We start from the raw sequence: 14,061 nt of genomic DNA, 5'->3' as shown, positions 1-14,061 counted from the left end.
AACTTATCAAGCATTAGATCCTTGTCAGAATCATTAGTTCCTATAATGGAATATACAGGAGGATTGGCTCTAGGGTCTATCTTAATACCTAGTTGATCTTGGTGTGGCCATCCTAATAAAGATTGTCCAGACTTTGCAACATAAATTTTTCCATAAGTAGACTCACTTGCAAAAGTGATTTTTCCCCAAAAAAAACCAACTAAATCAATTTTGTGTCCTGTATATCCTCCTGGTGAGATGTCAGATTCGAGTAAATTTTTGTTTGGCCAATTCTTTTCTACAATGTCTAAGCCTAGTAGGGTATACCATGCACAAGTGTCAACAAATATATTTATCATCTTTCCATCTATGATCACTTCACAAGATGGAAACTTACTTACACCTTCATTACCACAAATATTTATAACAGTGTTGATATCATTCTCATTTTGTAATTCATACTCAGCCACATCTTGAACAATATTCACTTTTCTAGTGGTAGATTTGCAAAATCTTGTTAAATGCCCTTTCTTATTACATTTTAAGCATATTTTATCAAGTGCTGAGCAAGATTTAGAATTTGCTAAGTGGTTCGAACTTCCACATCTGAAACAAACCCATTGAGCGTTCTTTTTTTCATTTTTTTTATATTTAAATCTGGAATCATTCTTGTTATTATAAGAATCGTGCTTCTGAACAAAAGTTTTCTTAAGTTTTTCCCCATCTTTGGAAACACTGAAAACATCTCCTTTTTCATTTCCTCTTATTTCTTTAACGAATTTCTCGGAGTGTTCAATTGACCTTGCAATGTCAATTGCTGCATTTAAGGACATATCTGATGTTGTCCAAAGTCTTTCTTGAACTTTTTTTATTATTTGTTCTCATTAGTATTTGGTCTCTCAATACTTGTTCGTAAGTTATGTGTTCGAAGTCGCAAGTGACAGCAAGTGATCTGAGTGATGATACAAAATCTTCAATTGATTCATCCGCAAGTTGTTTACGAGAATAGAAAATAAATCTTTCCATAACAACGTTCTTTTTTTTTCCAAATCTTATCTTTAATTGTTCTGCTGCACGGTCATACACATTTTTATCGCCAGGATTGGTTAAAGCAGGAAGAGTGAGGAATTCTTTTAAACCAATTCCCCCAAGACAGTGTTTTAAAAGTGAGAGTTTCCTCTCGGCTTCACATTCTGTCCCTTCCAAAACTTCCACATAGGCTAAAAAAACTGGTTCCCATATTTCCCAGTCCATAGGTGGATCACCCTTATTTGCCAAAAATGAAGGAGGAGGAACAATGCCACTCATTGTTTAATACAGTAGTGTAATCAATTGTTTATTATTATTATCAGTATTTGATTAAAGTTTGATAAAATTGATCAAAAGAAACTAACATCCAAGAAGATACCTTGTTCCGATGTTTCACCGCTTTAAAGCCTTTATTTTCTGTATTCCTTCAATTGTAAAGTTGAATAAAAACGAAGGAATTGGAAAGATCGATAAATTCACCTTTCCAAAATGGCCGCCGTAGTTTTCACGTTCTTTTTAAGAGAAGTGGAGCTTGTTTGTCAAGCGTTTGACGTCATACGCTTGTCGCCCATGCGTCTATTTCTAAAGGAATTGGAAGTATAACCGAAGACCTCGCGCAGCAGGCTCGCAGTCGTCGGGAACCTCGCGCTAAGAATTACAAGGTACAGTTTTAAATGAAATACCTTGTAAAAGGTTGAAATTTGACTCGTAGGTCTCCGCACTCCTTTATGGTGAACAACGAGCGCTGTAGTCTTCGATTTGAAAGGCTCCAAAAAAAATTTTTTTTTTTTTTTTTTTTACGTATAATTAGTTGAAAGCCTTTTTTGAAGATCGGTTGAAGATCACCATGATTCCTTTTACCCTCGTCGCCAGTGTGGAAAAGATACCAGGGCCAGGATGAAGTTTCTTAGGAGTTTATTGAAGGCACTGCTCTCCCGATCAAGTCAAGCACGTTATGACACTTTTCCAACTCCCACCTTCAAAAGATGCAGTAGCATGTGCACCAACAACAACTACATACACGAGATAGACACGAGCACATCTCGTGCTATCTCGTGTTACATACACTATATAACAATTACGTTAGGCAGGAGAGAGCTGGATCTCTTTCAAGTGCTTGAAGAAAAGGTTTTGAAGATGTGCGTACGTGTTATGTGATAACGTGGAGAAATGAGTTCATGACTTTCCCATGTACTGCAGTCATTGGGGAATGATTGTGCTTCAGCTGCCAAAGGGTTAATATCTTGTATTGAGAAGGCAGTATATGTTTTAACATGCTGTTTAACATGCATGGTTATGTGAGCTGACACTAAAAGTCAGTGAGTGGTGAGATGAATGATGGTTTGATTTAACTTTTTCATTGGTTGCTGGGTCTGCCTATGTGCTTTGTCAGCTTGCTGACTGAAATGGTAACATTTTGCATGGAGAGTATAGAAGTGTTCATTTAACATTCTATCCACGTATTCGTGTGGGTTTGCCTTGGAACACTTGATTTAATGTGTTTGACTCAGAGGTCGGTAAAGTTGTAAATAAATCAGTCGGATTGAGATAAGGGTTTGCACAGAGGGTGCTTTAATGTTTTCACGACTGAGGGTTCCTTTCAAAGGCACGGTTGAGAAGAAAATATAAAACAGACCCATCATAGAATGTGCTTTTAATTAGTGTAATGCAACCGTGTGCTTTTTTTTAAATAGAAATGTGTTCTACAAAATATACATTATTTTTCCCAATGCAAGCTGCCCTTTAGAATAGCGTGTGACAGTTAATCCACTCAATTAGGAAACATGTTTTTTTTTTTTTAAAAGATGAATCTGGCCCTTTTAATAGGTAGAATAGTAGAGCTTGCACACTTAATTATGAAAATCTTGGTTATGCAATGCAAAATTATGGTGTTTCACATGTTATTTTCAAAAAGTAAAATGTGGTGTGTTTCCATGCCATGTTGTTCTGTTTCTTTTTTCCTTTGCAGCTAGTATCAATAGTTTATGATATAATTATTTTAAAATGCTAGCATGTGTCTAAACTACGAAATAAAAAAAAATAAGTCCTTATTAATTACTGATTTTATGATGCTTTTTATCACGTTTTAAATTTGCTTCAGTTAAGTTAGAGAATGTTGGTAAGCCCTGTGGCCTGGGTACAGAAATGTTTTGAATTACACAGAATGTGTTTTTCGACCTTGAGGTGGCCTGGCTCCCAGGGAAAGATATTTTGTGAAGGGAGGGCTTTTCCCTCTTGGAGAGCCGAGCAGTGCCTGTCTTGTTGTTATTGGCCATACTCCAATTCCTTTCCGCGGAAGAAATGTTTATATAAGGTGGGGGTCAAGTTGCTCTTCCTTACAGTCAACACTGGAAGCTTCATTGACTTCATGAAAGTGCATGCTTGCAAATGAATAGTTTTTCCCTCGTAGTGTAAACAGAATAATTGGCAGGAGTTTCGCTCTTGCAATGAGTCCTAGCATTTACAGTCAAGCATTAGAAAGACAGCTGGACAGTATTTACATGCCTTCCAACACAGCACTGATACAGTATATAGACGACATCCTGATTGCAACACGATCTGAACCAGACTGCGAAAATGCATCACTGACAGTTTTACACTTTCTGACAGACAAGGGGCACAAAGTGTCCCCTTCAAAGCTGCAATTCTGTGAAAAGCAAGTGGTGTACCTTGGACACTTGCTTTCCAAGGAGGGTGGACAGCTAACACAACCTTTCACAGCCAAAGACACAAAAGGAAGTACGTGCCTTTATTGGCCTCACTTCATACTGCAGGCAATGGAGTCCCCAGTATGCCTTTCTAGCCAAACCACTCATACAATTGACAAACTCAGGAAGCAGCCACTCCGACTGTCCTCCCTTGGACACAAGAACATACCTTGGCATTTGAGGAATTAAAAAGAGCATTATGTCAAGCGCCAGTTTTAGCGACTCCATGTTACAGTAAACCTTTTATGCTTTTCGTAACTGAACGAGATGGAACAGCGTTATCTGTCCTCACACAAGATCTACAGGAAAACACAAGCCGTGTGCTTATTTTTCTAGTACACTAGATCCAGTGGGCCCAGGCTCTGCAACAGCCCTAGCCATAAGACAAAGTGACTCAATAGTGTTGGGGCACCCTCTGACAGTACAAGTACCACATGCAGTAGAGGTTCTCTTAAACAGGACACAGACACAACACTTGACTGTAGCGAGACTGACAGGATATGAACTGACATTATTTCAGCCACACATAGAGATCAGACGTTGTAATATTCTGAACCCTGCAACACTTTTGCCCTCAAGTACAGTAAATGCACCACCACATGACTGTGTGGAAGTAATGAATATAGTGACGAAACCAAGACAAGACCTGACAGATATTGCTCTTCCAGACCCTGACCTGATACTCTATGTAGATGGATCATGCATGAGAACGAGTGCAGGAGAGTTAGTAGCAGCATGGTCCGCTTATTCAAGTCCTGTTAGAAGCAATACATTGACCTATAGCCATAGCTATCCTGAAATGCAGAGCTCATACCAAAGTTACAGACACCATTTCCCAGGGTAATGACCTGGCAGACCAAACAGCTAAACTTACAGCCCAGACAGCCCAGACACCAACAGACACGACAAGGACAGAGGTACCATTACTGACAAAATGCATGACAGTCAGGGATCCTGTTCATCAAAGAATCTCTTTCAAGATTCTATGTCTGGTCTACAGAGCCCTTATGGAAGGCCCTCCGAGCGCCATCGGCTCCTTGATCACGCGCTATGTCCCCACACGAGATCTTCGTTCCTCTGGACTGTGTCAACTGGTTGTTCCTCGTGTCAAATCAGTTAGATGGGGAGCCAGAGCTTTTTCTGTTGCTGCTCCAAAGCTCTGGAACTCTATCCCCATCCTAATCAAAACCCTTCCTACATTGGAGACATTCAAAAAAGCCCTTAAAACTTGCCTTTTTAAGAGGGCTTATCAATGAGAGAAGGTTGCAGAATGGGGGATTTTTTGCTGTTATATTTGATTTAGGCGCCTTGACGCCCATTCGGCTAAGTATGCGCATAACAAGATTCGGTTCATTCATTCATTCATCCTTCTCAAGATGTACTAGACATACAGACACATGCCACTACAGATGAGATAAAGAAATGGACTGAACAAGGAGGGGTCCAGACTGACCAAGGTTGGATGACTAAGGGAAAAGGTACATGGTGTCTTCCAGATTCCATGGTACAAGTAATCATAAACACAGCACATAGTCCAGCACACTTGGGAGAGAAGGCAATGATAGACAGCTTACAGAATATTTGGTGTAACAAGCACATGCGTGCAGCAGCGAAACAGAAAGTACAAACATGTATGATATGTTGCCAGTTCAATCCAGGCAAAGGCATTCCGGTGGAACAAGGCGTATTTCATCCTCCTGACCACCCTTTTGAGGTTCTCCGGATGGATTATATCCAAATGGACAGATGTAGAGGTTACAAGTATGTCTTAGTAGTAGTGTGTGCACTATCCAAATGGACAGAAGCGTATCCAGTTCCAGATTACACTGCTGTGACAACAGCCAGGCAATTGGTGCGCGAGTTCTTCCCCAGATATTGCCCTGTGTCATCTATTCAGATAACGGGCAGCCATTTTCCTCTGAATTAATGAAACAAGTGTCTCTTCTGTTGGGTTATAATTGGAACTTTCATTGTGTAAGACACCCCGAAGCAGCAGGCCTTGTAGAAAGACATAACCAGACAATCAAAACGAAACTAGCTAAGATATGTGCAGAAAAAGGCGTGGATTGGATGGTAGCCTTGCCGGTTGCCCTCTTTTACATGCGTATGGTAGCTCATTCCAGAACAGGCCTATCTCCGTAAGAAGTGGTTTTCGGTAGACCGCCAAATATGTGGGGTACGCCTATGCCAAAGAAAATTACTGATGTTGACAGTAACATGCTGACAGATTACCTGGCTTCCTTGATGTCTGCACTACTTTCTTGTCATTCACAGGTTGCCGCCGCCTTCCCTGACAACACCCAGGTCAAGGAGCATGCCATATCACCAGGCGATTTTTTATGTGTCCGGAACTTTGATCGTTCAAGCCCCCTTGAGCCACGTTGGAAGACCCCGAAGTTGGTGCTACTAACCACGAGGACCGGAGTGAAAGTGGAAGAACGCAAGGGGTGGATCCACGCGCAGCATTGAAAAAAAATATCTTGGACAATCTGGAACATTAAAGACTATAAACAATACAGACAATAAGGACAATACAGACTTTGCGCCGCCTTTGCTAGAAAAGACTCCACAGCAGGAGTATAAATGTAAGTTAAGATCTAGTAAGTCAGACGTAGTTTAATTGTCTAAGTCCACTCGGTGGTGAATCGGTTAGACTAGATTTCTGACATGTATAAGATCACAGACAAGAATAGCAAGAAAACCCAAATGAAAGCTAAGTACTGCAAGATATTACGCAGTAGATGTATAGTTACTTTGATCATTCTTTTTATTCTGTGCATTGTTATAATCTGTGTCAGTTTATTACTACATGTTTTCTTTCCTCCTTTTGCTTCACATATGCACTCTTCCAGTAACAGCACTGTAGAGCATACATTTAGTGAATTGCCACCTCATGAACTGTCATATCGACTTGCACTACGTAACAATACATTTATTCGTATGTTACACCATTCTCACCAGACCAGCAATGCAACTGACTGCTGGGTATGTGTCCAACTGCCCCCTTATCAGAAAACGAAGGGAGTTCTGCCATTATATCCTTTACCGTTCTCACACAATGGTTCATGTGGAGCATGGTTTGCTTTAATGACCTCAATAGATAGAAAGTACATAGCTTATCCAGGTGGCTGGATATATGGAAACTTGAATAAAGTAATGAATAAGGCATGTTTCCCAGACGAAAAAGGGTTTCCCCAAAGGAAAGGAACTGATCTAGAAAATGAAGAGTATGAGCAGGGAAATGCATCCGTTAACTTTATAATGTTAAATGTTCAGCCCAAGCAAAATACAGGTCCACCGTTTATTTCAGTCCTGCCAGCAAAAGGTGATTTATGTGTCAGAAAGAAGGGCTCAGTACTCATGGGACACAGCGAGTGTAACGCTGTGGTAGAGTTTGATGATAAAGGACAGTCTTCTTTCAAAACATCACGCCATACCTATTTCATTTGCGGTCAGACAGCCTATGTACATCTGCCCTTAGACTGGGGTGGGACATGTTATATAGCGTTCCTGCTTCCACCCGTTTTTCTAGCCCCATCCAATTATCATAGAGATTCACGACTAGAACATGTTAGACAAAAGAGGGAGACAGATACCTCAGGGATTGATCAGACTGAAACAGCTTGGGAGCAATATACAGATTTCAACAAAGGATTCTTTTTCTTTGTAGGTCCCGTCCAAAACAGTAAACTGATACGCAAGTTAACAAGGACTCTTGAAGCAGCAGTGAATGTGACTGCATCTGCCCTGGCGAACTTGACCCAGGAACAGTCTGCTATTAGACTTGTCGTTCTTCAAAATCGCCTCGTTCTAGACGTCATCTTGGCGGATAGGGGCGGAGCCTGTAGAGTGATTGGCTCCACTTGCTGCATTTTCATCCCAAATAATGCGCCATCTGTGTACGCAGCAATAACAAGACTCCACAAGATTGCTCATGATATACATCAAGACCCAGGCACATGGACTTTGTCCAGTTGGCTCTGGGGTGTAATATCGGCATGGGGATGGAAAGTGGTGTCGTTCCTAGGACTTATACTACTTATAATATTTGGTTGCTGTCTCTGTCTGCAGTGTGGCGGCCTGTGTGCAACTGCATGTGTTCCACATCCACGTATACAAAGGATTAAAGACGAACAAATGATGCTGTATGATCAAATATGCGGTCTCATGAATATAGATGTATCCTGAAGGGTAATGTAGGGGACAAGGAGGGAATGAGGAAAATGAAATTTTGCCTGACCAGGATGCCCCCTACGTATACCCTATGTTACATGTATGTGCATGTCACCCATGCATATTTCTCTTAGTGGCCTAAATCACAAGGCCTCTGCAATCACGTCCTGCATTAAGGTGCCTGTCATCAAGTTTCCCAAACGTTAAGCTAACATGAAGGCCCATGTATTTGCATTGTGCACTTTTAAATAAATATCGTAATGAACCCTTTTTGTGGTTCAGCCTGAGCCACTTTCTGAATTAAGGGTTTTTCATGGCTCAGACACTCTGAAAGCTACAGTTACGTATCCCTGACCTCGCATACTTCTAGCTCAGCCAAAAAGGGCCCAGCAAGGGTTGCCAAGACAGTGTTTTGCAAAATAGTTATCTGCTTGTTGTACAGAATCACATTCCTGCCCGGTTAACAAGAATAAACAGAACCCGTCCGTAGAGATAGAGACCTAGCCTTCCTGTCTCCGTTTAAATGTAATTACAGTACTTGCATCTGAAGAAAGCTCACAGCCCCCTTGCAATGCACAAAGAAATATATGCCCTTTCTGTCTTTTAGTGATGAGCAACCTTTGCTTCAGATAATACATCCCCGACTCAAGATATCAGATAGTACCAGATGTGCTGGTCGCCCTGACACTGAAGGTTCTCTACTAGACTTAAAGTCAGCTCCCCCCAGTTACACGTCAATTGCACGTCATGATCCAGTTGCGTGCACAAGTAGGGCAAAGTTCCAGCCTGCCATGTAACTCCTCCTCTATGTAGCCACCCACCTATGACCCACCTATCACACACCTATGACTCATCAAATGTACACCCTCATGCACGCCCACATGCTCTTATCTCTTTCTTTCTTGCTCTGCCTCGAGCGTTCCTCCCTATGTACAAGGAGAAATGTATATATATGATTTTCAGAGATTAATTGTTAGAAGACCCTTCCTGAACCTCAGTGGTGAAGGAACAGATTCTCCCTTAACTCGAGTTATTGGAATAAAGCCCTTTTAACTTGGACACCACGGACTCTCTGCCTCTCATTTGATACATGCTAATTGTTAATGCCTAGAAATTATGCAAGGGTAATATTTTATTTACCACAAGAGAAAAAAAGCGATAAGTAGCCTTAGACACTAACAGACTAAATCTAGACCCGTCAGACCAAGACAAGAACCGAGCACACTCGTTTCATGCCATGCAGCCACTTTTCACACCTCCATTGTACAGATTCCCAAACCTGAGTACACTATCTGTACCATCAACAGCGCTCAATTCATGTCCTGGATCCTATGAACAGGCGCAGATCCTCAATCTGCACTGCTAGATCATGGATTTTGAACAAAACACGGGTAGCAACATGTGCCCCAGGTTAGAAAATGCATGGAATCCTCGGTTGCCATTAATAGTATGGCCTTCACAGGAATACTCAGATACTGTTGTGTTCTTCGAGGCTGCGTCACCATATAGTGTGAACATTTCGTGGTCTCCAGATCTATACCGTCCATGGTCGATGTATTTTGGTTTCCTATTTAGCTATTTTGTGGTCCACAGATGCCCCTTTGGGGTTTGTTTCTCCTCATAGATTAAATGGTGATGCTGAACATACCAGAAAGGAGTTTAGCTAGTTGTTATGAAGCTAACAAGATATTATGTCAGTTGTTGGCCTAAGTTAATCACTTGAAACAGTGTGAGTTTGTACAAGGTGAGTCTAGTTGATATATATCTGATTAGGCCCTGTGTGGGGCCTGCTTTGTTCAGGACTGGTTAATATGCTTCGTGCAGGGAGGAATTGAAGAAGGATCTCACATTGAAACTTCCTGTCTATGACACTTGAGTCATCATTAGTTCCTCTTTCAGTCTTCTGCTCTACCAGCGACAGTGGAGTAATGGGCCTATCCTCAACCATGTACCGTGGGTCAGGGTTCAGTTATGGACTCTCCATAACAATAACTTCTTAGTGTTGGGTTGTGTGGTGGAATTAAGACAAAGTCTGTTCTTATGGGTGGAGCATTTTCTCCATCAAAAATATCATCAATATAATGGGATCTGACGCACCCAAAGCGGTGTTGTGTGGTGTGGCGGGTAAATAGTTTCAAAAAGGCGTAGTCTTGTGAATTCAGCTTGAGCTATCCCAGAAAAGCAGGGCTTCGATTGGAAATGTGCATGGCCTTTGGTTATATTTCATTGAGGCTTTGAGATAGAGGTGTCCCTCTCTACATTCTGATCCCACAATATCATGTATAGACAGATCCTGTGAAATGAATAACTTTAAAAGTTTATAAGACAATTAATTAGCATATTAACAGCTAGCCTTGCATGCTTTATTAGGAGACCTATTCTTGCAGTTGGAATTAAACAAGGCATATGGCTTTGCTTTATTCCTGATACATGTCCTTTACTTTTTAATAGGGATATTCCCTCTTTTGACGCAACATTTTCTCATTGTCACCTTTTTTATTGTGGGCAGATGTACTGAAAAGGCACGATCTTGAAGTTGTCAACCTGAGTAGAGAGCCACATGATTTAGACTTTTTAAAAACAGAAATGGAACTTGGGTCTGTGGTTTCACTTTCAATACAAGCTATGGTTTGGGAGCTTCAGACCCGAAAGGAACCATCATTAAAGGTCTGTGAGTGAGATAATGTTTAAATTAACAGCAAACTGACTTGCTTTATAAATCCAATACAACAAAGCAGATTTGAGAACCATTTTTTATTCTCAATATCTGTACACGCTTTGGAGAGACCAGGAATCATTTTGGTCATTTTGTGACATTAATACATAACTTTTTACTTTACTTCAGGTAGGTTTAAGCTCAAGTAATCGGTGTTTTAGGGAGATTTGGAGTGAGGATTAGGATCAAGGATGTTGCTTGCCAGAAAATCAGCGGCAGCCGACTCAGGTAAGCGCGGTGGGGAGGGGCAGGGTGCAGCGGGGGGAGCCAACTGAGGATGGAATAGGTATAATTAAATAAATGAATAATACCTATTCTGTTGGCTTCCTCTCTGCCGTGCCCTGTCTAGCCTCAATTACCGGCCGCCACTGCCAGAAATTGTGACGAAGACTATCTTGCTTACGATTCACACACTTCAGATACGGTAGGTGGATAACCATATACATAGTGAGCTCCAGCTTTTCAGGAGAGGCTGGAGAACTGCACCTTAACTGATAAGGTACCAGAATATTGTGGCCTAATTATTTATTATCTGAAAAAAATATAGAGTCTTAAATAATATACATAAAAATATTGCACTTTTAGAGTTGATAATAGTAAACCTACAACCAGTGGAGTAATGTTTTTGTAAATTATATTTAGGCTTCAAAATGAAAGTCAGACAATATTTAGGTTAGTGATATTCTGACATACAAAACTTTAGTCTGTCCAGCAGAAATCTGCATTCCGTTGGTCAACAGTCATCATAAGTGTTTCGCATCCAAAATAGTCATTGATACCAAATGGGTTTGCATGAGGGACTTAGTGCCATATCTTGCTGAAAATGTGTTGCAAAAGTTAGGTGGGAGGCATTCAGGGGCAAGGGAGGGACAGGTTTTACTGAGGGTCCACTCATCCTATGTTTGGCTCTTACCAGGGGTGTGATGGATTTGTCTGTAATGTCGAAGGTGGTGGCTGCGTTGTTTTTGACTATCTTCCCATCCTGGACATGAATTCCATGGCCAATACGATAAATCTGTAGGGAAGGAAAACAGACAGTCACTAAAATATAAGGACATAAAAAGATGACACTATGCTGAGTGCTGTTCTAGGGAATCACTGAGCACTGTCTGGATCTCAAGAACTGTGTTCAAGGATCACAAGCATGCAGCCATTTTCCACCTTTCACGTTTTTCTCTTATCCTCTTTTATTCCTTTCCCTTCTCTCTGTCCTTCAAATTCCATGTTTGCTTTTCCCATAATTCTTTCTGCTGAGAACTACCGACCCCCATTTCTCCCTAATCTCATATCTGTTTTAACCTCCTAAAAACATCTCTACTGTTTCAAGACTTGCCCGCTGCCCCATAGTAACTTCACTTCTCTGCTTAAAGATTTTAGGGGCATATCATCAAGGACGTTATCTCTGCTTTTTTGGCTTTAAAAGCCTGAAAAGTGGAGCTAATGTTTTCGCCCTATCACCAAGAGGGTGCTAACATGTATAATCGCATGTTAGCACCCTTTTTCCCTACGCCTCCCTTTGCATCTCTAATGAGATGTACAGTGGGCGTACCTTCCCCAAATAATTGGAGAAATGTCACTAAGCGACATTTCTCCAATTATCAATGAGCACGCTAACAAGCATAGCGATAAGAAAGGTAGCACTAACCGCGGTTAGCCCTACTTTCCTTACGCCTGCTTTATCTTGACTTAGCCATGATAGCCAATGGAAAGTGGATATCATGGTTAAGTATGTCCTTCCCTATCAGCAACGTAGCGCCAAACAATGTACGTTTATCGCTGGAATCCCAGCGATAATTGCACATTTGGCAGCTAACTCGGTTGTTTTTATCGCTTTGGAGATAAGCGTAGCTGATAGCCCGCTATCTCCGCGAAAAAAAGAAGCGATAGCCAGTGATAATTATCCTAGCGCTAAATGTGCTTAGCGATAATTATCGCCGGTTGTTGCTGTTATACCCCCAAGTTATCGAAGTCCTCCCTAGTACCATTTTTTTCCTTTACCCAATGTATCTTGCAAAGTCACAACTCACAATGATGTGAGAAGGTAAAGGGAACCTGACGATGAAATATGTGTGGTCCCCTGTGACGGCAGCTATATTTTAGTGCAGTTCATGTTCTCTTGTGACCAGTCCCAGACTAGAAACCCAGGCCAGAGCTGGCAAAAATGTTCAACTCAGCCCCAGAAGGTCATGAGTGGAATGGAATATGGGGCTATAATGGTTGGGTCACAGTAGTCTCTCCAGCTCTGAAAGCAGCATCCAATCCTGTAACCTGCTGAGAAAATACCAGAGTGGCAGGATGGCCACTCTGCCTCTGCATGCGACCTTGGCCACAGTGGCCTTTGTAGTCAATTTGGTCATACATGAGCAATGCCAACTCGTGTGAAATTAGGCAACTTATTTTTGTGCCTTTTCTTAAACCCATTGGTTTGCACTTATGACCCCCTTGGAGATCTCTACTGCTTTCCACTTCTTCCAAAACATTGTACACATCTGATCGCCAGGCGGTACTAATGACGAGTAAATCTAAGGGTACTGGGATGCTTTTGTTTTGCAAAACTGCCAACCATGGGACATGTGCACTGTAGATATCTCCATATCATGCACAAAACACCAAATATTTTTGGGGGAACAGAAGCCTACAATACAACCGCACCTCCCTCAACAAATACCCATTTATAGTCCATATCCAAACTTGTTCGTTTATTTGGTGTGCACGTCTGCTACTCCCGCTGTTCCCAGAGAGTTATCAGACTGATCAGAAGTAAATGCGATATTTATTGATTTATTCATATCATTTTTTAGAGCACCTGAATCACCCCGGGTGGGGTATCTCCGCGCTGAGGACGTGAAGAGGTGAGGACCAGGAGCTAGAAAAGTGATGTCTTGAGTTTTTTTCTGAAGGTCAAGTAATTAGATCATTGTCGAATATCTAGGGGAAGTTGGCTCCAGATGTGAGGGGCTAGGTAGGAGAATGCTTTGCCTCCTAGTCTGGTTTGTTTTATACGCGGTATGATGAGAAGACTTTTCCCTACAGAGCGAAGGGAACGTGGAGGGGAGTGCCTGGCCAGCTTATCCGACAGATATGTAGGGCCCATCTGATTAAGGCTTTTGAACACCAGACAGCACATTTTTTATTGTATTCTCTTACGTATGGGAAGACAGTGCAACTTGTGGAGAAGGGGGGAGTGATGGGGTACGAGGAGGGGCACTGGTTACAAGATGTGCTGCTGTGTTCTGTACCACTTGTAGACTATTTAACGATGTTTCTTTGGCAGAGATCAGCAAGGCATGGCTGAAATCTAGGCGACTGAGTACCAGGGCGTGTACCTGGGATTTGCGTGTGGAGGAAGGGAGGAAGTGGAAGACTTTCCGAAGCAGGCTGTGTGCATGGAAGCAGGCCCGTTTGGTTGCGGTTATGTGCTTATTCAGGTTAAGTTTGTTATCTATTAGTACTCCG

At 41.7% G+C, this 14,061-nt stretch overlaps 1 protein-coding gene across 2 annotated transcripts in view; it reads right to left on the bottom strand.

Moving 5' to 3' along the window:
- Nucleotides 1–14,061, bottom strand: part of RPL3L (ribosomal protein L3 like) — a 134,494-nt gene that overhangs the window by 22,380 nt on the left and 98,053 nt on the right. For both annotated transcript variants that reach the window (XM_078664180.1, XM_078664179.1), the window contains exon 7: nucleotides 11,519–11,620. In XM_078664180.1, the coding sequence (XP_078520306.1) occupies nucleotides 11,519–11,620 (102 nt within the window). The remainder of the gene's footprint in view (nucleotides 1–11,518; nucleotides 11,621–14,061) is intronic.

Source organism: Lissotriton helveticus, chromosome 10, assembly GCF_964261635.1.
Source record: "Lissotriton helveticus chromosome 10, aLisHel1.1, whole genome shotgun sequence".
Lineage (NCBI taxonomy): Eukaryota > Metazoa > Chordata > Amphibia > Caudata > Salamandridae > Lissotriton > Lissotriton helveticus.
The sequence above is the reverse complement of the archived record's forward strand: the minus strand, read 5'-3'. Positions and strand labels throughout refer to the sequence as shown.